The sequence below is a fragment of the Loxodonta africana genome, chromosome 3, assembly GCF_030014295.1.
Source record: "Loxodonta africana isolate mLoxAfr1 chromosome 3, mLoxAfr1.hap2, whole genome shotgun sequence".
Lineage (NCBI taxonomy): Eukaryota > Metazoa > Chordata > Mammalia > Proboscidea > Elephantidae > Loxodonta > Loxodonta africana.
Window position 1 is genome coordinate 105,434,054 of NC_087344.1, and position 25,775 is coordinate 105,459,828.

General features: G+C 38.6%; 2 protein-coding genes across 6 annotated transcripts in view; one reads left to right on the plus strand and one right to left on the minus strand.

The window, feature by feature from the left end:
• The window catches only part of RAVER2 (ribonucleoprotein, PTB binding 2), a 74,427-nt gene extending 53,060 nt beyond the window's left edge, over positions 1-21,367 (plus strand). For both annotated transcript variants that reach the window (XM_023549501.2, XM_023549502.2), the window contains exons 10-12: positions 644-755; positions 2,165-2,301; positions 17,571-21,367. In XM_023549501.2, coding sequence (XP_023405269.2) covers positions 644-755; positions 2,165-2,301; positions 17,571-17,717 — 396 coding nt within the window. In that variant the 3' untranslated portion in view covers positions 17,718-21,367. The remainder of the gene's footprint in view (positions 1-643; positions 756-2,164; positions 2,302-17,570) is intronic.
• Positions 19,847-25,775, minus strand: part of JAK1 (Janus kinase 1) — a 149,538-nt gene continuing 143,609 nt past the window's right edge. For all 4 annotated transcript variants that reach the window (XM_064282095.1, XM_064282093.1, XM_064282094.1 and 1 more), the window contains 4 exons: positions 25,470-25,642; positions 23,668-23,785; positions 22,460-22,570; positions 19,847-21,313 (listed from right to left, as the gene is read on the minus strand). In XM_064282095.1, coding sequence (XP_064138165.1) covers positions 21,218-21,313; positions 22,460-22,570; positions 23,668-23,785; positions 25,470-25,642 — 498 coding nt within the window. In that variant the 3' untranslated portion in view covers positions 19,847-21,217. The remainder of the gene's footprint in view (positions 21,314-22,459; positions 22,571-23,667; positions 23,786-25,469; positions 25,643-25,775) is intronic.

Here is a 25,775-nt window from a genome sequence, read left to right on the forward strand (position 1 = left end):
TGTTGGCCACACTCTCCAGATTCCGAGTGGAAGCCCCTCAGCCCTGGGCTTCGGTTTCGCCTTCCAGGCCCACTGGAATGGCAACACTGTTCCCTCGTAGCTGGGCAGCGTGGGTCGGCTCCAACGCGTGCTGATCTCCTGGTTCTGCTGCTGTCATTTGTCTGCTGCTGCCGTTTCCAGTGTAACAGCTTTCCTCACTTCCTTCTGAGTCCTCACCAGAATTGTCTTTCATGTCCATAATTCTGCCAGTAGTCTCTTCAAGGCAATCTTAAAACTTTTCCAGCCTCTACTCATTCAGTTTCTGAACTGCTTCTACATTTTAGGTATCTGTTACGGCACCACTCCACTCTTGGTACCAAATTCAGTCACTGTGAGTTGGAATCGACCCGACAGCAATGGGCTTTGTGGTTCTAGAACAATTAAAAATGCAAAAAAAACTAATTGAAAAAATAATAGCATGTGAATATGATAATTTTATATAACATTCAGAAATATTTCATAAATTTATATCCTCAAAAGATTAGGTTCCACAAGTTTTCATCACATGAGACTAGATTTATTGAAGAATAACTCTTTCTTTCTTGTACATTTTTATTTTCTTGTACCTCTTATCAAGCATCCCCTTTGTGTTTTTGATAAATAGGCTGCCTCTAAGAATCAGACTTCACTCTTAGGAGAACCACCAAAAGAAATTCGGCTTAGTAAAAATCCATACTTGAACCTGGCGAGTGTGCTGCCCAGTGTGTGCTTATCATGTAAGTAGGGGCTCGGTATTAATATTTTAGCGTTTCATTGGATAATTTCCATAATGAGTTTTACTTTAATCTTTAACTTAATAGAAGCAATTAATGCCTGTTGACCAAATTAAGGTTGACACTATGACCCCCAGTCTCTAAATTAATGGAATAATTAAAATTAAAATACTTAAAATGCACTCTCTTTTGAGGAAATATATCTTACGGTATTTTTATTAAGAATATAATCGATTTATTGAATTATTACAGAATTCGGATTAAAAATAATTGGGGCAAAGGAAGTATTTGGCAATAATGTAATTCTTGTAGAGTTGAATTTCTAAACCAGAGGTTAAACCTCTAAGTAATCTACTATGTCTAGGGTATTTGTTTATTTCCTGAGGCATAGACAAATCTCAGAAAATAAGCAGTGGATTCTGACTCTAATGACCCTGCAGGGATTTGCAAGGAGTGGCTGGCAGATTCCAACTGCCAGCCTTTTGGTTAGCAGCCGGGGTTAACCACTGTGCCACCAGGGCTCCCAATCCGTGTATATTAACTCCAATTCAAATATAATCTTAAGAGAAGATTACTAATGTGATGTGCTTTAGGCACAGGGGTATTCAGTGCAACATTGGTTGTCAGTAGTGAAAATCTGGAACGTGCCTTAGTGTTCATCAATAGGGGAATGGTTAAATAGTTCATTAAATGGAATACTATGCAACTTGTTAACAACTGAGGGGTATCTACATGTATTAATATAAAATGATCTCCAAAGCGTATCGTTGAATGGAAAAAGCAAATATATGCATCCTGTGACTTCATATATGTTTATTTAAAGCTATATGTTATTACATGTACATATATGAGTGTGTAAATGCATAAAGTAAACCTGGAAAAACAAATTCTGAACTGTAAAGAAGAACAGAATTGGATGGAAAGAGGTGAAGTGTGAATTTCGTTTTTTATATACATTCTCTGTATCTAATTAAGTATTGTCTTATACCCAAATGTTAATTTGTAATTTTTTTAAAAAAGCAAGCAAGCATTTTAAATGTGCTTCTAATGTCAGGCATACTTCCTATATGATGGTCTCAGCTAAGAACTGATGGTGACAACTACTGCATTAACAAGAATGGTTAATTTACATTTTGTATGCCATTTTGTATGCCTTGTTTTAGAGATTAGATTTTTTAAAATGTTTTCACCAAAATTATTTATCCATAGGGCAAGTTTCCATTTCATTTGTTTCAAATGAATGAGACAGTATCTCATGGTATATTTTTTCCCCTGAGGATAATATAGACACTGTATACTGGTAAACCAAAATTTGTGTTGTATTTGAGAATATGCTGAGTTAATGAGTTTTGTACTGTTTTAATTTATAATAAAGAACCTGAATAAAATAAACACATTGATTTTATCTTTAGCCCCTGCAAATAAAACCGCTCTACAGAAGACGGGAATTGCAAGCAACATTCTGGAGGCGATCTCTCAGGGAAATGAATCACAACACGCGTTGGAAAAGTGCATTGCTTATTCTCAACCTTTTGGTGACTATGCACAGGTAAATGATTCTCAGGTTCTGATGATGCATAGAAAAATGGGTTCAACTATATATCGAGTTCATGAAGTTATAGTACCCGTAATATCATCATAAGAAAGGAAAATTGCAATATCTGCACATTTCTTGCTCACCATTTGAAATTTTGGGACAAGTTCACAAGATGTCATCGTATACTAGGTATTTACCTCTGATTGTTCACACCAGCAGTCAGCAAACTACAGTCCACAGATCAAACCCAGCCACCCCGTGTTTGTAAATAAAGTTTTATTGGAACATAACCACGTCCGTTCATTTATGTATTATCTATGGGGCTTTCTATGAGTCGGAATCGACTCAACAGCAGCGGGTTTGGTTTTTGGTTTATGGTCCTTTCACGGTACAGCAACAGATTTGATTAGTTGCATCAGAGACCATGTGGTTCGCAAGACTGAAATATTACTGTCTGCTGACCTCTGGTTTATATCAGTGTAAACCTGACTAAGAAACCCAAGGAAATGCCACTGTTATTCACCAGTGCTTATAGATTTTTTTTTTTTATAGATGTAGAAAGAGAAGCATAATTATAGGCACTACTTTGCTCACTTTAGACCACTCAGTTAATCAGTCCATAACAAAAACAGTATTATATTCAACAGGTATACTGTGTCATTACTTAAATATCAAGTTTGCTCTGCCTCATTCTTCTTCAGCTTATTCTTAGTGCCTAAGCTGAGAGTAAATATCATGTTAGCACTATATGATTATGTAATTACAAGAGCTTTATAATTAACAGTTCTGATTCTTTCTTATTTCTCAGAGCAGTCAGCTTCTTCTCAGCTCTATCCTGTTTGTTGGAACAGTGCCTCCACTTTGATTTCCTTGAAGCAACTCTGTGTCTACCTCACCAGTATGAATTCACTTAGACCAATTCATGCCTGAGTATACTTTTATGATAGGATACTAGTAAACACAGGTCAAATAGATGATGTAAATATGGTACAGCTGGATATTGGCAAAATATATGATAAAGTCTTTTATCATACACTTGTGGACAAGATGGAGAAACACAGGTTGGAAGATAGTATAATTAGGTGACGTCACACCTGTATTTAAAGGGCGATCATGAATTAATACAATCTGGAAGACATTCTCTTACATTGTTCATAAGCCACCATCTTTGGTCCTTTATTACTTAAAATTTTAATAATGACGTTGATAAGGATATTGATTGTATGTTAATTATATTTGCACCTGACAAAAGCCTATGAAATTATCAGAGATGTATGAAAACATTTATGAATTATTTATAGTTCTGAAAATTGGAAACAGCCTAAATCTCCAACAATTCATAAGACTGAGTAAATTATATCTTAATAATACCAGGAAATATAATGCAAACATTAATACTCCTGTAATATGTAAACACATGATAAATTTTTATAATCTTGTTAATTTTAAAATTTTGTATCATGTAGTCCTGTACGATTCCAATTTTTTTGTTTATAGGGAACAAAAATTTACTTTTATCAACAGAAAGAAGCACAATAAATATTTTTAAATTTAGTTATAATATTTAACTAAAGGTTTAAGCTTAAAAAACGAATGTACTTTCTCATTTCTTACATTTTACTTTTGAAATTTGTCTCATTTTCCACAGTTAGTAGTTTTGCTCTTAGATGGCAGTGTTTATTGTGTGTTCATCATATCCATAGAAGACACTCTACCTCATTGACATATGCAGAAATTCTGTGATAAAGTTGCCTCTTGCATTGCCATGCTTCCTCCTTATTCTGTATTTGGTTACCCCAGATACTGTGGAGTGAATTCTTCCTGCATTCAGGTTCCCCTTGGGCAGTCCCTGCTTCTTGTTATGCTTGTACATAAAGTGAGATTTGTACTATCTCCTTTGTGTTCCTTAATCCCTATCAAGTAAACTTCATTCAATGTTACAGTTCAGTGGTAGAATTCTCGCCTTTCATGCAGGAGGCTGGGGTTCAATTCTCAGCCAGTGTACCTCAAGTGCAGCCACCAACCCACCTGTCAGTGGAAGCTTGCATGCTGCTGTGATGCTGAACAGGTTTCAGCAGAGCTTCCAGAATGAGGCTAGGAAGAAAGACCTGGCAGTCTACTTCTGAAAATCAGCCAATGACAACCCAGTGGATCACAGCATGAAGTCATCATGGGTTGGGCCAACACAATGGCAGCTAACAACAACAACAGTGGAATAAAGTAGCTAGAAAAAAGGTGGTCATATTTAGAAACAGAGGAAGATGTCTAAGGAAAAGGAACCAACGGTTTTTGTTTTTTTTTTTAACACTTGCTATATGTTTTACAATGTATTTAATCTTTCTAATAATCTCTGAGATTCAAATTACAACCTCCATAATATAAGTGGAGTGGTAACCTTCCCAAATTCCTACAGTTCATAAATGATTTCTCTGATTCCAAAGTCAACTTTTTTTTTTTTTTTTTCATTATACAATGGAGAAGTTTCTTCAGGCATGGAAGTAATATCTGATAGGAACTGTTTGTATAGGCTGCTGTGCATAAGGATTAGGAGAGATGCATGAGTCAAGGAATAGATGGAAATAGTCGTCTCATTTCCAATAAAAATCACATTTAAAAATCAAACTGGCACAGTACTGATGAAGCTGCTTATATTGGACTATACTGTCTACAGATAGCACTTACTGATGTTGGACTAAATATGAAAAAAAAAAAAAAACGAACTATTTGAAGGCACTGGAGAGTGACCAAAAGAAACTGAAGAGGAGTCAGCCTTTAGAAGAGGAAAGCCACACTGTACTAGGTAGCACTCACTAGTGTATGCAGAAAGCTGTACTTGTAATGACTGAAGGAGTCAGAGGTCAGAGTCCAAGGCTGTTAGGCTTAAAAGCAAGAGGAGAAATCTTGGGAAAGGGGAAGCTGCATAGGGAGAAGCCTCAAAATCTGCATATAAACTCGGTCCAAATACTTTGCTGATTCCTGAACTATGTTTGTAAGAGGGACAATCCAAGGAACTTAGTGAAAAGCAATAGTTGGAAGACTGAAAGAACTGAGAAGAGATTGTACTGCTCACCACCACAGAGGAGACAGTGTTTGGAGTTTGAGTTCAGCAAAGTTAAGTCCTTACAACAAGAATTAGCACTGTTAAGAGGAATATGATAGAATCCATAGTCTCTACATTGTATCATCCACAGTGTTCATTTGAAGAAACAAGAAAATGTGACACACAAAAGAAAAAGGAGTTAATAGAAACTGACCCCCAAATGACCCAGATGTTAGACTTAGCAGACAAAGACTGTAAAGCAGTTAATGTAAGTATGTTAAAGAACTTAAAAGTAAGCTCATAATGCATAAATTGGGAATGTGAGCTGAGAAATCTAAACTAAGGATATCAGAGTTCTAGGACTGAAAAGTATAGTATTTAAAATAAATACACTGAATATACTTAACAAAAGATTCAAAAAGGCAGAAAAAGGTTCAGTAAACATGAAAACGTATCAAAAGAAACTTCCTTCTGAAGAACAGAGAGAAAAAAAATTGAAAACCAATTAACAGACCCTTAAGTGCCAATATCAGTCTAAAATACATGTACAGTCAGTCCTCTGTATCCACGGGTTCTACATGTGCAGATTCAACCAAATGCAGATAGAAAATATTCAAAAAGAACCAGAAAACCTGGAATTTACCATGCACCGAGTACTACCCTGAATCCACACAAATGAAATGTGTCGGCATACCCTGCTGTAGCCTCCTTCCATTTCACAGGTCCTCAGTTTCTCTTCAGCACTTATCTGAGCGTTGTTTGCCTCACATCTTGTCATCATTTCCATCATTATTCCTAAAATAATACAGTATAACAACTATTTACATAGCATTTACATTGTATTAGGTGTTAATAAGTAATCTAGAGATGATTTAAAGTATATGGGAGGATGTGCATGTCTCAGGAAGAGAGGAAAAAGATACAACACTTAAAAAAATAATGGTCAGAAATTTCCTAAATTTGGTTTAAAAAGCTTACAGATCCAAGAGTCTTACAGAACCCCCCTACAAACTAGGATAAGTAAAAAGAAATTTTTACCTAAGAACGTCATAGTTAATATGCTGAAAAACAAAGTTATAAAGAGATAGTCATGAAAGCAACTAGATAAAAACAACACACATTATCTTAAGACAGTCTCTCAGCCTTGGGACTATTGACGTTTTTGGTTGGGCTAGATTACCCTCCCTCCCCTTTGACAACCACTGTGTTAAGTGAAACAACAATACAAATAATGGCTAGCTTCTCCTCAGAAACAGTGAAGCCCAGAAGGTAAGAGAATGTGGTGGAGAGCATTATTAACACAGATTTCAATATCCTGTGGAAAAAAAAAAAAATCAAGGCAAAAGAAAGATATTTTCAGATAAATGAGAACAATTTATCACTGCCAGACCTACACGTACAAGAAACGCTAAAAAATTTTCTTCAGGTTAAAGGAAAGTGAAACCAGATTAAAACTCGGATCTACAGGAAAAAAAACGAAAAGCAATAGAACTGGTAATTATGTGGATAAATAAATAAAACTATATATTTTCTCTTAATTTCTTTAATAGCAGAAATTAAGACGTATTTTGGATTTTATAATGTATATAGATGTAATATATTTGACAACAGTAGTACAAAGGATAGCATAGGGGTAAATGGTTGCAGGTTATCACATTTTACATGAAATAGAACAATAAAATCTCTAAGTAGACTGCGATAAGGGATAGAATCCACAGTGTAGTCCCTAGAGAAACTATTAAAAGTCATACAGAGAAGTATCGTTAAATTGTCAAGAGTTTAATTAAAATGGGATTCTAAAAAAAATAGTTGCTAAAGCCAAAAAAATGTCAGGAGAGAAACAAAAACAACCAGGATGAGTAGAAAACAAATAGCTAAGTGGTAAACGTAAATTGAACCATAATAATGATTACATTAAATAAAAATGGACTACTTGCTCAAAACAGGGAGATTGCCAAAAAACAAGGCAAGAATGTACCACTTTGACGATTTCTATTCAGCAGTTTACTGGAGATTTTACCCAGTGCAATAAGGTAAAAAAAAAAAAAAAGGTGGAGAATAAGAATGTCTTTTACACTTGATGATTGTTTACATGAAAAATGCTTAAGAAACTATAAAACAGTCACTGAAATTAATAAGTAAATTTTGCAAGGTCACAAGATACGGGGGCAAAATACAAAAATCAGTTGTATTTCTATATACCAGTAGCAAATAATTAGAAGATGTAATTTAAAAAGAAGTCCATTTAAAATAGCATCCAACATGAAATATGTAGTAGTAAATTCAATGGAAGACATCTAAGAACTCTACAATGAAAACTAAAAGACCTCGTTGAGAGAAAAATAAAGAAGAACAACTATGAATATAGGGAGGTATACCATTTCATGGGTTAAAAAAAAAAAAAACCACTGCTGTCAAAGTCATAGTGACCCCGTAGGTCAGAGCAGAGCTGTCCCATAGGGTTTCCAGGCTGTAAATCTTTATGGAAGCAGACCGTCACCTTTTTTCCCCCCACGGAGCAGCTGGTGGGTTTGAACCACTGGCTTTTCAGTTAGCTGAGTGCTTTAACCACTGCACCACCAAGTTCCTTGGCTTGGATGAGCCAATATTGCTAATTAACTGGAATTGCCATTGAGCTGCAGTTATTTTCTTACAAACTGCATTTCTTAAATATTTGAAATGTGATGGAGAAAATTTCAGTCAGAAATAGATTTAAACTGCAGTGCAGACTCTGGCAGTGATGATGGCATTATGGTCAGCTATATAATCCTGTTAGAGTGGATATACAAATGGAGCCTGAAATTTCAAATTCTGAGGTAGAGATTAACAGTATTCCCTTTATGGAGATGTACACCTATGTCAAATGGCCGAGAGAAGCCCACCTTAAGGGAACAACCTTTGAGCTAATTTATTTAATGTCTATTAAACACATAAATCTGACATCTAATTATCTATCAAAAAAACATTTTCCCCTCCCCTTTTTGAGTAAACAACATAAAAATTCGTTTTAGGCAACTTTCTAGTTTTACATAGGCATTTTCAAGGTTACTTTTAGTAATATCAGAATTGTTTCATATATTTCATGTGGATGTTTAAATTGGGATTGTGATTTTTCATTCAACACTTCCCACACTTCAGAGTCTTCTGACATGCCTTAAATTACCACAGTGCTATCTACTTGAATGTTGTACCCTCACGTTACCCTGGTTACGGGGGTCTTTCCTACCAGGAGGCTGATTGCCTGTTGCAGGGAATCAACTGCAGAAGGTGTGATGAGATGATGTGATGGGGAAAGAGAAAACAAAAACAAAAAATGAACAAAAAAGCCTGGGTGGCGCTTATCCCTTCATATAGAGCCTAATGCTGCCACCTAGTGGGCAAATAATGCAGACAGCCTGGCCGGAAGTGCATCGTGTGATGAAGGTTGAGTGGATTTTTGTGTGAACTATGGTAGATCAGAATCTTGTGACAAGCACTTACTATGTAAAATAATTCCTAAAACCTAGACCTACTTTAAACAGTAATTGTGGAACCACAGGTTATCTTTCAGTTAACTCTAGACAATAACTTGGAAAGCACTTCAGGAAAAATTATCTTGGTTAAAAAATAGAATTAAGGAAAATAAGCTTTGGAAATGTATTTAAAATTACTCTCATTCCTTTAAAATCTTCAAGTTTTACATTCAATAAGTCTTTTTTAACAGTTCAATAAAATCTGTAAAGGAATAGTACATAGTATAAATAAACCTGAAGGCAGTTTTGAGTTGCTATTCTGATGTTAATCTAACTTTTCAAAGGGTTTTAATGTTGTGTTTTGATTTTTTAAAGGTGTTCGTTTAAGGAATATACTTAGATGTAAGATATACCATTTGTACAACTTGGTTTGGCCACTGCAGACTAGTGAGGTGAAGGTCAAATAAATTTCACATGGTGTTTTTTGTTTTGTTTTTTGAACGTGGTAAAATACTTTTTGGGGATAATCATTAAATGTAAAGTTGGGATGTACATAGCACATACGAAGAAAAGTAAGTAGGTGAGAGGCAAAAATGAATGAAAATTGAAAACATCTGTATGTAGAGATGAGGGAGAGATTTTATTTTTAGTTATAAATGTCACAGAATGAAGCATGTTGGTTTAAAAAATTTTTTTTGAAAATTGGGAAAACAGTATTCTTTAAATAAAATCTTAAAAATGAGCTATATTGCAGAAAATATAATCAAATTAATTCGTTTCTGTGTAGGTGCGAAGTCTTTTAAAAGCTGAACTTTATACTATAAGAAAGGAATATTAATGATGTGATTCTCATTTCAAAGAACTAGTGCATTTGTTCATTTTGGGTTCTCCATCTAAGCTGACTCTTCTAAAGAGGAAGGGCTTAGAAAAGATACAGTGAAGCTGAGGACAGTGAGAGTACTCCTCCTAACCAAAAAAAAAACCCCAAACTCATTGCTGTCTAGTTGATTCTGACTCATAGCGACCCTATAGGACAGAGTAGAACTTCCCAAGGAGCGCCTGGTAGATTCGAACTGCCAGCCTTTTGGTTAGCAGCCATAGCCCTTAACCACTACGCCAAGAGAGGCAGAATTTTCTGAAAATCAACTTGATTTTCTATTTGAAGGGCTACATGCTAACCAGTCACATTCTTTTCAGAAGACCATTAATGATAAGTATCTTTAATTTGGACTGATAGCAGATGAGCCTACACAGTTGAAGAAGGCCTCATCATGAAATTGATACTTGGGCAAAGGCCAGAAGTTCAGGGAGTGTGCCATATGAATGTGTATGCAAAGTTCATTCCAGGAAGAGGGAACAGCAAGTGCAAAGGCACCGGGGCAGAAACGCGCTTGGCATATTACAGGACCATCAGGGAGACTAAAGCAAAAGGGCAGTGAGTGAAGTGGAGAGTAGGAGATGAGGCACAGTAGGAAGGAAAGGAGAGGCAGACCAGGTAGGGCCTTCGAGGCCATTGTAAGGGCTTTGGTTTTACTTTGAGTGAGACAGAAAACCACTGGGAGATTTTGAGTAGAGGGGATAACACGGGCCTACTTAGTTTAACAGGACACCTCTGGCTGCTGCATTAAACAATGAATGTAGAATGCAGGAGCAGAAGCAAGATTAGTTAGAAAACTGCTACATTATAATCCAAGTAAAGATGATATGGCTTGGACCAAGATGAGGGCTGTGGAGGTAGTGTGAGGTGATTGGATTCAGGAAGGTAGAGGCAACAGGCTTTTGGCCTAGGAAAATGGAATTGCCATTGATTGAGATGGGTAATTCAATTGAGATGGGTTAGTCTGGACAGAGCAAGTTTTAGGGAGCAAAAGTAGGGGTTCAGTTTTGGACATGTTGCATTCAAGACATGCAGTTGGTGATGCTTTGTTACTGGTGTTAGTTCATCATACACATCTGGAGAGGAGGGCAGAGGTCCAGCGGAGGTAAACGTTTGGGAGCCATCAGCATACAGAAGGGCTGTAAATTCTGTGAGATTGAGAGAGAGCACCAAGGGAGAAAGAGGGTAAATAAAGAGACCTGGCGCTGGTGACGAGGCTTCTCAGGATTTCTCTTTTGGTTGCTTTTATTTTCTCAGTGAAATAAAAAGCTAATCATCAGCTGAGAGTGAAGACAAGGGATGAGTTTTTGGAAGCTGGAGAGGGAAGACATGACCTAGTCACCCAGGAGAGAGGACAGTAAATGGACCAGGGAAATGGTAGGGTATTAGACTTGGATTGTAGTTCAAAGGACAGAGTGGTATCATGGGTGGAAACTATACCTAGGATGGTTTCAGCTTACCATGAGGATCTTGCTAAAGGTTCGAGTCCTCTGAGTATGAAAGTGCCCATATTGAAAAGGGTGATGACCTCTTTTGGACAATGTTGTTAGCTACTGCTGAGTCGGCCTCTGACTCATGGCGACCCCACGCACAGTGGAATGAAACACTGCCCGTTACTCCACTATCTCCATGATCTGTTGTGGATCTGTCCATTGTGATTCACGGAGCTTTCGTTGGCTGGAAGTTCCGCTGAAACCTGTTCAGCATCCTAGCAACATGCAAGCCTCCATTTACAGATGGGTAGTGACTGCAGATGAGGTGTCCTGGCTTGGAATCAAACCTGGGTTTCCTGCATGGAAGACGAGAATTCTACCGCTGAACCACCAATGCTCCCTGTGGAGGATGAGGTGGGGGATTAAACCATTGTGTCTTTAGAATTCTTCCAACTGGGATGGGACACTTAGACTTCAAGCTGAAAATACAACAACTGTTAACTTTCTGAGCTCTCTATATCACAAGCTGTAACTTTGAGCATTAAATGAATTAAAAAAAAAAAACTTGCCGTCGATTCTGACTCATAGTGACCCTATAGGACAGATTAGAACTGCCCCACAGGATTTCCAAGGCTGTAGTCTTTAATCTTTACAGAAGCAGACTGCCACATCTTTCTCCTGCAGAGCGTCTGATGAGTTTGAATTGCCAATCTTCTGGTAAGGAGCTGAGCACTTTAACCACTGTACCACCAGGGCTCTTCTTAAATGAATTAATGTATATAAAATGCCTGGGATGTTGTCCGTAATCAATGTTAAGTCATTTGCTTCCAAAGATAAATCTTCAGCATCATTTGAACTGAACTCAGCTCTTAATTTTTATAAGTATATTTAACAAAACCAAGGAATGGGAGATTTTTGCCCAAATGGGAAATTTTATAATTTCTAAAAATGCTGCTTCAGGCTCACTCAGTGTCAAGGGGGTAGGAGCAAATGTTGATATTACCAATAACTTGAGACAAAAAGCTGTGGTCATTGTGGAAGGTGCTTTTGCAACATGTGTGATTTTACCCCTCAAATGTTACATCAGAATATGTAAGGCTTATTAAAAAGCTTTATACATTGTCAGAGAAACCACATGAAGTATAAATTTTAATGTATGTGAAGACAGTTCGCCCCTCCCCCCTCAAAAATAAAAAATCCCTTGTTTTGGTCTTCACACAATTTCCCTGAACACGTTTCCTCTGGCTCTGCTCTCTCTAGCTGTGTTATGACATCTCAAAGACAATGAAAAGTAATTCATATTTGGATGCTGATTTATTAAAACACCTTTGTGATAGTGATCCACATTTAGCTTTTCTCTTAAAATTTTATCGGGCACATTAGTATGAAAAGAACAGTGAGAAAAACTGGGTTGGAGTCACAGCTCTGCTATTTAATAGCGGTGTGACTTTAGCCAAGTCACCTAGGGTATCTGAGTTCTTGTTTTCTCATCTGTTCAACGGAGACAATCATTCTTTCTCTGCCTACTGTATGGGGTTTCTGTGAAGATCAAGGATATAATGGACATGAAAAGTACTCCTAAGATAATGCAGGGTATCATAATTACATTTTCTCAATTATATACTTCTTCAAATGTACCATGGCTTGGCTGATTCGTTGATCTGATTTCCCACTGAGTATTTGACATGCAGAATCGGAATAGCACAGCTCTTCAGTGTCTTCCCTTTCTTCGGTCTCTCCAAAGCATAAATGTCCATTGAGGTTGTTTTTCCAGATTTTCAAAGTATACCGCTTTGTTCCTTTTCACTTACGTATTACACGCACAATTTTAAACCAAATTTTAAATCAACTTACCTTCTCTGTGTGTTCGCCCACATACACAACGTGTAATAGCAAAGCCATCCTGGCAAGGTTTCCTAACGCCCAGCTCCTCCATTACCATGTTTTATATGGAGCTACCAGATTCATTTTTCCAAATTGCAAGGTCATGCATAACACTCCCTGTTCATGATACTTAGCTTGGCATTGCAGCCCCTCCATGCTGGAGGCCAGCCTGCCTTTCCAACCGTATTTGCCACTGTACTCTCTTCCATGTACCAGCCTCTCTGTTCATCACAGACTCATGCTTCCTGCCATCTGCCTCTGCTCAGGCTATTCCTTTTCTGCTAGACTAGTCATCCCCTTTTCTCCACCTGTCCACATCTGACCTAGCCCTTCAAATTTTAACTCAGGTGTCATTTCATCTGTGAAACTGTTGTCAGTAACCTTTCAAACCCCCCTCACCCATTTTCCCATTTCTGAACAAGCTTTAGCACATCACCTGTATTTCTCTTTTGGCTTGGTGACTTTCTCCTTTTAGTTCTGTGCTCTTCCTACTTCCCCTCCTAGGGTATGAGCTCTCTGAGAGCACAGTTCACGTTTTACTCATCTAAACAAACAAACAAAAAAAAAACCAAATTCATTGCCATTGAATCGATTCCAATTCATAGCGACCCTACAGGACAGAGTAGAACTGCCACATAGGGTTTCCAAGGAGCAGTTGGTGGATTCGAACTGCTGACCTTCTGATTAGCAGCTGTAGCTCTTAACCACTGTACCACAGGGTTCCACTCATCTAGGTGTCCCCTCTAGCGCCCAGCCCAGAACTGGATATCTATAGTCTGCAAATGGGAACTAGAAGGGAAGATGCTTGCTTCATATGCTTCCTCACTTAATGTGGTTTCTCTTTGTTTCTTAGAGATTCCTCAACTGTCAACATTCCCCATGTAACCCCACAGCCCTTGCACTAAGTTAGACATCTTTGATAGAGTGTATCAGAAGAGTTATCTTCTCCCATTATGATATGGGCTGTAATAACACGCGTTTTCGTTTCCTGTTCTATTGTTTTTCTGTGCTGCTCGGTGAAGCTGTTCACTGATCTCATCATCTCTCAGTTGATTCTTACTGTGAATGGTGTAGCACCATTGGGAAGTCCTTTGAATGAAAGCATTGAATAAATTTCCTACTTGGATGATAATAAAGATGGTATAGAGGGAAAAATACAGGCCGTTGCTTTGCTTTACTCCAAGACATGAAACAACATACTACTACATAGCAGGAAGACTCAGAGAAGGGAAATGAGAAGAGTGTGAGATGAGAATTTTTTTTTCCTGATCCCAGAGTGAGATGTTCATTGTTTATGCCTCCTTATCGTTGAAAAGAATCTTATTCGTGGAATACGCTGATGATATATTAAGAGGAAGAAAGCTGATAAGAGTTCCGTGTTATAGTAAGGGGCTGACGGCTTTAGTGGTTTGGGTCCAGCACACAGTAATTACGATCACCAGACCAACAGAACTCAAAAGGAGACTAAGGGGCCTGACAGTGGGAGGAGAGGATGTGGGGCAGGCAGGCTCCAGTTAAGTGGGGTAGCAAACAGTTCTGTTGCAGACAGCCCTTCTCTAGGATATTAGCCCTGGTGAGAAACGTTTTATTATGGAATGCTTCAAACGTCCAAAAGTAGAGAGAATGGTATAGTGAATCCTTGTACCCAACAACCCAGCTTCAGTTACCACCCCGTGGCCAGACTTGTTTCAGCTATATTCCCACCTACTCCTTTTCTCTTGTTATTGTAGAGAAAACCTCAGATATATTTTATCACTAGAAAAAAAATTCGAGCAGGATTTAAAGCCAAATTATCTTTGCTAGTGTTTCACTTTGTGAAATACTCCTTTAAACATTATGTGACGAGGAATTTTATTTTACTGTCACAATAGATAACACCAAAATATATAAATAGATGGGTTCTCAAAGATTCTATAGAAGAATCCTGATCAAAACAGAGAAAAGGAAGAAAAGAATTTCAAATTCTCATGGAATCCAGGTTTTCTGGAACCATGAAGGCTGGATGAATCCCTGAAATTATTGCTTTGAGATAATGTTTAAAACTTAAGCCAAAAACATCCCCTTAAGTCTTCTTAAAACAAAATAGTTTAGCTTAACTAGTAACGGATGTCTTCTTTGAGCATTGTGCTCTTTTAAGATCCATCTATATGGGAGCAAATTGACAATAGCAACTCAAAAGATTAGACAGGAAGCTTTGCGGGCAGTGAGTTTATGTTAATGGGGGAGGAAGAGTTTGGAAAAGGAGGGTGAGAATAGTTTCACATCTTAATATCTGTCCTTGAATTGTACATGTAGAAATTGTTGAATTGGTGTATATGCTCAACAAAAATATTAAAAAAAAAAAACTTGTTCTCAAAGTGAATAAAAGGAGGTAATAAAAAATTAGATCTGCTTAACAACAACAATGAAAATAAAATTTCTGGTATTTCTTTAAAAAACAAAAAGTAGATGGGTTCCGATTTTGTCTTCTGTCCTCCCTCTTCTTAACATGGATGATTGAGAGCTATTTTACCTACAAGCAGGCATGTGGCAGACATCACCTGTTCCTCCTAAGGTTGACCCTGGTTTTTAAAATAGTGACATGTGCTGATTCAACAACAAACTGTATTTGTAATTGTAATGTGAGAAGACTCTTCTACGTTGCTGGGAGCTTTCCTTGTCAGTCATTTTTAAATTCTTGTATATTAAATTATATAGTTCTGCTTTATATATTGTATATTAAATTATATAGTTACATAATATATTTAAAAGCTTGTCACAGTATGTGTAAGAGCTAAAATCTAAGAGGGGGTGGGAGATCACACAAGCCAGTTTATTTTCCTGGTTACTATGACCAGTTGTGAGAATACCTGGCCCTTCTGTTCGTAAACATTTGTGAATCAGAATCTCTGGACATGAAGCCTGAAAGTCTGTGTTGTATTGTACTCCCCAGGTGATGATTCTGTAGACCAACGCTGGAGTTCTCAATGCTCTGTAAAGCACATTTTGTATTTTTCCTGACATCATTTGTTACTTTTTACACCTGATGGTTTATTCTCTTGCCGCTCCTTTTATTACTAGGTAGACCTCACATCTCATTTGATAGGCAGCTCTACTTCTTAGCCACTCCTTCCTCATAGGAATACCAATATTCAATATTTTGATTCATTGGGGCTTTCCTAGGTTTGAGAAGCACAGCAACTGCAGTGTTTTTTTTCATTCCCCAAAATGTGTGTGAGACTGGCAAGGGTGGTGGGGTGGGGGGGGGGGGACTCAGAAGCTTGTTTGTGGTTTGCAAAAGCTCCCAATATGATTTTCATATAGATTTTACTCTTTTAACAAACAAGTTTCTGTATTTTTTGAAATAAAGTTCTCATATTTATCTCTTATTTACACCAAATCGGTAAATTGCTTTTTCTATACACATCCTTAATGAATAAACCAATTATATATAATTAGATTTATTTTTTAAGTTACAAAACATTGTTTATTCTTTTTCCATGTGATGCACTTGGATGTTCTCTGTTCTAGTCTTTTTTTTTTTTTAAATTGCTGGTCATAACTCACTAAATGATTTCATGATGTTGTTAGCTGCTGTTGAGTCACCCCCGACTCATGGCAACCCCATGCACAACAGAACGAAACCCTGCCCAGTCCTGTGCCATCCCCATGATCTGTTGCAGATCAGACCATTGTGGTCCATAGGGTTTCCATTGGCTACTTTTCAAAAGTAGATTGCCAGGCCTTTCTTCCTAGTCCCATCTTAGTCTGAACTCTAAAATCTGCTCAGCATCATAGCCACACACAAGCCTCCACTGACAGGTGGTGGCTGCACATGAGGTGCATTGGCTGGGGACTGAATCTGGATCTCCCACATGGAAGATGAGAATTCTACCACTGAACCAGCAATGACCCCCATGACCCACCGGTGGGTTCTCAACTCACAGCTTAGAAAACATTGACTTGTATCAGGGACCTGGGATTGTCCTGCACCCCCAATCCAGGAAAGAAGATCGGCAGGAAAACATGAAAAGAAATAAAGGTGGTTGATGGGCTAGTTCATCTTCTCTCTCTGAAGTCTTCCCTCCCCATCTCAGGCAGCCCAGACAACCCCAGGAACCCCATCGATTTAACTCTTGGTTGCTATAGACTCCGGTTGGTGCTTGTTTGCTGGAAGATGTACCTGTTTCCTAAGTGGTTACCATTTTCAAGGAAAAAACAGGACAGAGTGATAAGAGCCAGGCATGAATTTTTTCATACTTTCTTTTCAAAAGGCTGGGCCAGGGGTGGGGGGCACTACACATGCAAATCAATGACCATGGTCCACTTTATAGTTCGATTTTTTTTTCTTCCATCTGCTCATTTTTTTTTTTTTTTTTTTTTTACTGTGCTGTAGGTGAAAGTTGACAGAACGAATTTAGTTTCCTTTTTGATAGTTTGTACATGAAGTGTTCCATGACATTGCTTGCATTCCCCTCAATGTGTTGACACTCTCATTTCTGCCGTGGGTTCCCCCGATTCCTTTCGTCTGCATTTTCTACCCCTTCCTGCCTTCTCATCTTTGCTTTTGGCCAAATATCGTTATAGATTTTAACATCACTTGTGCTTTCTCATAGGTGTCATCTTTAAGAAATGAAAAGCGAGGCTCATCCTATCTTATCTCCGCCCCGGAAGGCGGTTCTGTGGAATTTGCTGACCAGCATTCTCAGGGTGCAGGAGCCTATTATGTGGAAACCTACTTAAAGAAGAAGCGAGTGTACTGAGTGAAGCTCTCCCTCTAACCTCATGTGGTCCCTTGCAGCACCTCTGCTGTTCATTGCTGCCTTAACTTCATTCAAACTAGCCATATCCTTGAAATACGGGTTTATACCTTCCCAGAAGGAACTGTGTTGTGCAGCAGGCAGAACTGCCAAATGAAAAATAAGTAGCAGTAAGAAGAGACATCCATTGAGAACGTTTTCCACTAGAATTAAACACATTCAATGTGATAGTAACTTACAGTCCACTGGAGAAATTAACAATGTTTCAGTATTCCTAGTTTTAAGGCTGGGAATCAATTTTGACACCATATATAAAAGTTTGAAGCAATAAACAGGAAACGGCCTTGTTTCCTGAGCCTTAGAAGAATGAGTTTCTTATAAGCCAATGTGCATTTCAATTTGCTCTCCCCAGAAGTAATCTCATTTATAGATTTTTAGAACTTTCCCTAGAACTACAAAAGTCCAAGTACCAAATGCAGTGACGGTGATGTCACAAAGATGCTCTTTGTGCAAACTACACTACTACCCACACGCCAGCCATGCGATACAAAACCCCAACACAGGCTGGCAGTGATGTCCAAGGTACACACCACTCAACAGCTGTTTTACTGTTGATTTATTATCTAGCATTTATACCTTTGGAGAAAAACAGATATTTTAAGGAAAGTAGTTTTGAGATCTAATACAGGAGTTGGCAAACTATGCCCTGCAGGCCAAATTCAGCCTGCCACCTGTTTTTGTACTGCCGGTGAGCTAAGAATGATGTTTACATTTTTAAATGGTTAGAGAAAAAAAGAATATTAATTTATGGTATGTGAAAATTATATGGAATTCAAATGTCAGCGTCCATAAATAAAATTTCATTGGGACACAGCCACGGTTATCCACGTACATATCATCTATGGCTACTTCTGGGCTACAAAGGCAGAGTTCAGTAGTTGCGACAGAGACCAAATGGCCTAGAAAGCCTAAAATATTTACTGTCTGGTCCTTTAGAGAAAGTTCGTGACCTCTCATCTAATAGCACTAATTCTGTATTCCTTTTACTTCACCTGAAGACAGACCCTTAACTTTGCAACAGACTTGTAAGTGGCAAGGATTGCACGTTTCTGTGCCCCATTTCACAGTATAGACTAGCAATGACCTAGATGCTAGAACAGGGCCTGGTTTGATCAGCACGTGCCCTGTTTGCACAATAAAGTGAAGCAGTCAATACTGCCCTTTCTGAAGGAGTCTTACAGAGCAACAGTATTTATAACTATTTTGAGCTGATAAGCTATACCTCACTCTGTGCTTTGTCTTATTCTTTTGTAGGTATGTTAGGCTGAAAAATTACCAGCTATTCAACCCAATTTATATCTGAAAGAATTGTCAGTCCTTATTGCATCACCATTTTCTGAAGCCCTCGGTATTAAATGCATGAGAAACCCTTTGCCATCTAGAAATTTCTAAGTTTATTGTTATGAGACTGTAATTGATGATATGGAATTTGGGGTCTGAATGATCCTAGCCTTTTTGAAATCAGAGCATTACACATCTTGTCATTTGGGGGATTTATTATTTTGACTATTGATTTCAAATATCTATCCTTGAATTATGAAGTCTAGAATCGATACATATGTTGTATCCTTTGTAAAGAATTTTACTTGGTATAACTGATTGTACACACTAACTTCTGTTGGAAAATGACACCTAGAAAATTAAACTAATTTCTCAGAGGTATACTACCTATAAATAGCTGATCACCATCAGGCATCGCTCAGTTATGCAGCAGATGATTAACGGCTTCTCCATGCTGCGTTTAACCTCTTCAGTGTTTAGTCCCATCTCTACCGTAATGAAAACAGAAACAAGGGAAGATGCTGGATTGTAAATCAGAGCTGTAAAGTGAAAGCAGGAAGAGGCTGAAAGGACTGACATGAAAACTTTCTGGATTCCAGCACATGTGGATTTGCCATCCCCGCTAGCCTGTGCCCTGTCATCACTGGACATAACAAAAGTGCAGATCAAGTGGTGTTAGTAATATGGACCATTACCAGCCCCGCAGAAGCCTATATTGGTATTTTTCTATGTAAGCAAATTATTTGAAATGCTTTGAAAATGAAATCTTAATATTAAAAGACATATGCATGTAAAGTCTTCAGTATATTTATTTGTATAAAGAGTAAACAAAGTGCATATAGAGTGGCCACAGGTTTGACAATAAACAGAGACCTTGATGATGTCGGGTTATCAAACAAGTTTAAATGGCAAGTTTATTGTTGCCATTCAATCAATTCTGAACACTTTTCCAGGCTAGAAAGGTGGAAAGTAATGATACTGAACAAATGCTAGACAGCATTAACAAAAAGTTTTTCAGACTCTTGGTCAGAAAGAGCTTTATGGTTCACACTGAATCAGAGACTAAACATTTCTGATTACCCAGCTACCTCCAAGCAAACCAAAAACTGTTCAGTGGATCCTGAACTCCACAGTGCCTCTAGCTGGGCCTCTTCTTTCAAGTTTTGTGTCATAGGTGATGGTCAAAACAGTCATCGACTCTTGGAGATGGAAGGTAAGTTTCAAAACACTCTAAGAACAGTGCAATGTACGTGGTATATGTTCTGACTGGTTGCGTACAGCATCCAAAACCAATGCTGGAACAGCTCGCCCCGAAGTGGTAGAGTTGTAAAAGGATATACACCGGCGTTTCTTTAAAGCACATTTAATAGCATCCAGGTTCTTGGGATCAATCCTGATTAAAGGTATACTGCTTAGGAAGCACAGGCACACAGGCTTAGTTCTCAAGAGTTAATGTCATGCAGCAGAGTTATCTATTCCACGGCTGTCCCCTTGCACACAAACAGTTTTCTCAAAAATGGGTACCGCAGGTCATCCAAGGGGACAGGAGCTAAGCCACTGGAGAAATGATTCAAAGTTTAATTCCTACTGGTGACAGGAATACGCTTATCTTTGTATAGAAACAATAATATGCTAACTGGTGTCTAATATTTCAAGAATGCTTGGTCTATCACTGTACAGATACTGAAATTTGAGGGCATGTGAAAGTATCCTAAGTTTGTCAATCTTTATCTTTATGTGCCAGAAAAACATTTCGGATCAACTGACAGCTGGGAAAAGGCAATAATTTTGAGACATTATTTTGGTCCACTCCCTCTTGTTTTGAAAAATTCCATTTTGGCAGGTAATTGTGAGTGATGGTAAACTAGCCACACGGAATGGTGATACATTCCTTCCGAAAGGAGGAGTGCTTACGTGTTTTCTACTATTTTGATTGTCACTGGAGTCACTGGTGCCAAGTTTGAAGAGGAAGTCCTTACACATATTAAGCACCACAGTGTTTTACCTTATTCTACACAGATTCACACTCAGGTACTTGCTGAGTGAGTTTTTAGACTAACAGAAACTTTGCCTATTAAAATTTTTTATCTTTAAATGGCTTGGGTATTTGTTGCGGGGGGAGGATCTGATGAAAAACAAAATTTAAATGTTATTCATGCTTCTTATTTTAAAAGTGCTTCAAATCCTTCAATAAGGTTCTGAAAAGTTGTCCGATTGGATGGTTGGAATTCCCAGCATTTTCTCATAAGGTGATAAACCTGTAAAAAGTGAAGGAAAAAAAAAAAAAAGTTAACTAAAAATGTTGTTGGGTTTGCGAGCTTTTTTAAATTATAGAACATCAAGGGTAAGAAAACAATTTGGGAAATGTAAATAACTTTTCCTTAATAAATAAACTAAGAAACAAGAATATTTAAATAATTTAAAACACAGAAAATTTTATACAGCTACATTGTTTTTAAATGCTGTCACGTCGGTTCCGACTCATAGCGACCCCTGTGTACGACAGAATGAAACACTGCCCAGTCCTGCGCCTTTCTCACGATCGTTGCTACACTTGAGCCCATTGTTGGAGAAACTGTCAAATCCATGTTGTTGAGAGTCTTCCTCTTTTTCGTTGACCCTCCACTTTACCAAGCATCATGTCCTTCTCCAGGGACTGGTCTCTCCTGATATACAACTATAGTTCATATATAATATTTCAATAGTTCAGAAGCTTAAGGGCAGATTAACCTTCAGATCCACGTCATTACTGCAAACCAGTGTAAAAACCCAAAACCAAATCCGTTGCTATCGAGTCTATTCTGACTCATAGCAACCCTACAGGACAGAGTAGAACTGCCCCATGAGTTTCCAAGGAGCAGCTGGTGCATTCAGACTGCCGACTACTGCACCACCAGGGCTCCAAACGGGTGACATTATATCTCAGTTTAGACTCTAGATTTCCAAACTTGTTTCATTCTTTTACTTATACTATTCAGTATATTTTAAACAGTCTAGAATTTAGTCTTAAAGACTCAATTCACTTCATGTGCTGCCGAAGCAAGCACTCATTCACTTTGGAGTACAAAAAATTAAGTGTTATAAATGCTATAAATAGATAACTTACACAAAAGAATGTAGTATCTATTTCTCACAATAAAACTCATTCAAAATATGCTCCTTTAGGGTAAGCAAGTTGATAAACACTGAAGTGATCCTACTTTTGGAGGGAATCCTTGACTTGAACACAATGTTTGGCTATCGTCTGCCCCTAAGATGATTTCTCAAATATATTACCTGAAATTCAGCTTCAGAATACTATTTTAAAGAAATTTTCTATCCCACTTCCAGTTCTCCCTCCCCTGCCCCCCTTACTGGACAGCTCAAGCTGTGAAAACATAATAAAAAGAGTGGCCCATAAATACCTCATCGGGGCAGTTAGGTGGACATGGCAAACGTTTTCCTTCTTTTAATGTATTCACAAGTCTCGTTACTGTCATCTGGCCATGAGTTGGGCCTATCATTTTCAGGAACAACTAAAATAAAACCAAAAAATTGTTTTGAGCATACTTACATAAAAATCAAATAGATTAAAGTGAATTCGCTTGTGTTGACAATTAGAGTAACAATAAACATGCCTTTCTCTTTAGTAACTTTAAAACAAAGTCCAAAATCCTTAGCTTAGCTCTCAGTTATCAGTCTATTTACAAACATCTCAGACTCTACCTCCTGTTCACTCCTTCCTGAGGAGCCTTGTCTTAGTTATCTAGTGCTGTTATAACTGAAATAGCACAAGTAGATGCCTTAACAAAGAGAAATTTACTCTCTTACAGTCTAGGAGGCTAGACATCCAAATTCAGGGTGCCAGCTCCAGGAGAAGGCTGTTTCTCTCTGTTGGCTTTGGGGGAAGGCCCTTGTTATCAATCTTCCTCTGGTCTAGAAGTTTCTCAGCACAAGGACCAGGGGTTCAAAGGGCGCACACGCTCCTGCCTCTATCTTGCTTGGTGGTAATGAGGTCTCCCTGTCTCTCTGTTAGCTTCTCTGTTTTATGTTTCAAAAGAGACTGACTCAAGATACAACCTAATCTTGTAGATTGAGTCCTGCTTCATTAACATAAAAAAATAAGTACCTCTAATTCTGCCTCATTAATATCATAGAGATAGGATTTACAACACATACAAAAATCACATCAGATCACAAAATGGTAGACAACCACACAATTCTGGGAATTATGGCCTAGCCAAGCTGATACACATTTTGGGGGGACATACTTCAATGCATGACAAGCCTGTTCCTGTGAAAATGACCATGTCTGGTAATAAATGAAGTACAGGCTAGCCCTCTACCCAGTATTACCTCACTTAACTCATTAGTTCTCACATGAAACTGTTCCTGGTCTCCTTATGCAGATAAGGTCCTTGAAATTCAGAACTTTGGGTTCCTTGTGAAACCAAGACATGAGAGAGCCACAAATAATTGTCCTGTAATAAGCCAAATTAAATGGGAATGTGACACTTTCCCAATCTATTATAATACATGGATTGGATTCACTTGAAAACAAAACTTATAAAAGCAGAAGGATGGATATATTTCAATTGGGTGCTAGATTCCAGGAGATACAAGCAGGGCTTACCGCCATGGGACTGGAGTCAGAATCACAGTAAGTCAGCAGCTCATGCAGAGTCACTCCAAAGGACCAGACATCAGAGGCGATGTAAAATTTACATTGAATTAAACATTCTGGAGCATACCTGAAAGAAAGCAGGATATGAAACTTCATTTCCTGGGAAGGATATTCCAACAGACATTAGAGTTATTCAGAAGTCATCTCTTTGGTTCTTCTTAGAATTTAATATTTAAGGCATCTAAGCATGTTACATATTAATCATCTCTATGTGCTGTGGTGTACACCTGACATATACAATACCCTTTACAGCCTCTCAGTAGTATGTATTTGCCCAAAATAATAAGCAGCCCCAACTCTCGGCCAAGTCCATGCTCTTCGTTTCACTGGGCATATGCTCACACCGTGGTGGAGGAGGAGGAGGAGGAAAAGGAGGAAGAGGAGGAGGTCATAGGAAGACAACCCCCAGGTTGGAGTCGCTTGCAAGCTCATAATGAGTCAGCAGAGTGACCTCACTCCCAAATCCTCTTCCCATGTTGCCTATTTTGGCAAATGATATCCAGTTGTCCAAGGCAGAGCCTAGATGTCCCCGTATCCAACCTTCTCGTGCTTCTCTTAAACCCCACTGTCACTATCCCTAACCATTATCCTATGTCTCGCCATCACTGCCTCCAGCCTGGGTTGTTGAAGTAGCCTAATCAGACTCCCTGGCTCCAATCTTGCTCCCCTCTATTCCACAGTGATCTTTTTATAACAAAAGTCTCCATCCTTCAAACCTCCAATGGCATCCCAGTGCTCATGGAATGAAGCTCAATTCCACGCTCCTCAGCACAGCTTACAACACTCTGCATTAGCTGCCCCTGAGAACTCCCCACCTCAGGATTCAGCCACACTGAGCTGATTTCAGTTCCTGCAACTTGCATTGTTCTTGCTTATTCTTGTCAGTCACCTGTGCCTTCTTCCAACCATCTTAACTCCTATGAATCTTCCAGGTTTCATCCAGAAAACCAAGCCTAACCATTTTATGCTTATCACAGATGAAACTGGCTGTCTTGCTCACTGAACTCTAAACTCAGTCTTGTTCACCATTATACCCCTAGTAACTGGTACAAAGTAGGACCCTGATACGTATTTATCTAACCAATGAAGGTGTAGGCTCCAGGGCGGGAGAGACCTATGTGTCAATCTATGTAGGCTACACCTAGGGGCGGCTGATCAGTTTTACAGGGGGTGGTGGGGAGACTGAGGCAGCAGAATTCTCCCCTGGATGGTGTTCCAGGCTGAGAGGTGGCAGCAGTCAGAGTGTGGCTGCCTCACAGGGATGCCTCTAGAGCCTCAGGAGAAGATTGCCAGGTTTCCCACAGATTTTGCTCTGCTTTGCCCAGGATCTCCCTGCATTTGCTCAATGCCTACTTCACCACCTTGTTCCAACCCCCTCCTTCTACCTGCCCTCGAAGCCTCCCTCTGCATGGATGTGCTTCAGGGAAGGAACTATGACTACTCCACCTGCTGACAGTTTTAGGAATTTTGTCAGATGGATGCCCTTGCCTGGGAGCTGAGCTGATGATCAGATCCCTCCCACTCCTTGGGAGACGGTGTCCTGTGAAGCTCAGGCATTTCTGTGTGGGCTGCTTTCAGTGACACAGCCTAAAAAGTTTCTTAAAGGCAAATACTGATCGATTCTAAATGTTCTAATCCCCTCTAACCTTGACTCAAGCCGAAAGAATGACAGACATTAACTAGAAAGGCCTGTTAAAACAGTGTAAGCATATGAAACATGGATGACATCAAATTCCAGTTGATTCAGTTACCAAAACACAGGGCTATCCCGATCATCCTTGACTGTGTAGTACTCCTTGTCAGTTTCAATTGCTTTGGTTAAGCCAAAGTCTCCAATCTTCACTTGGTGTTCACTCTCAACAAGGACATTTCTTGCTGCTAAATCCCGGTGAACATATTGCCGAGAACCCAAATAGTCCATTCCCTACAGATGGGAAAGGTAGAGCACATTACCAAAAGCCATTTCATATTGTTTTGTGTATCTATCACTTCATAATAAAAAAATTAAAAACTTATTTCATTCACGTATCACTGATAATTTGCAGGGGGAAGGGTTC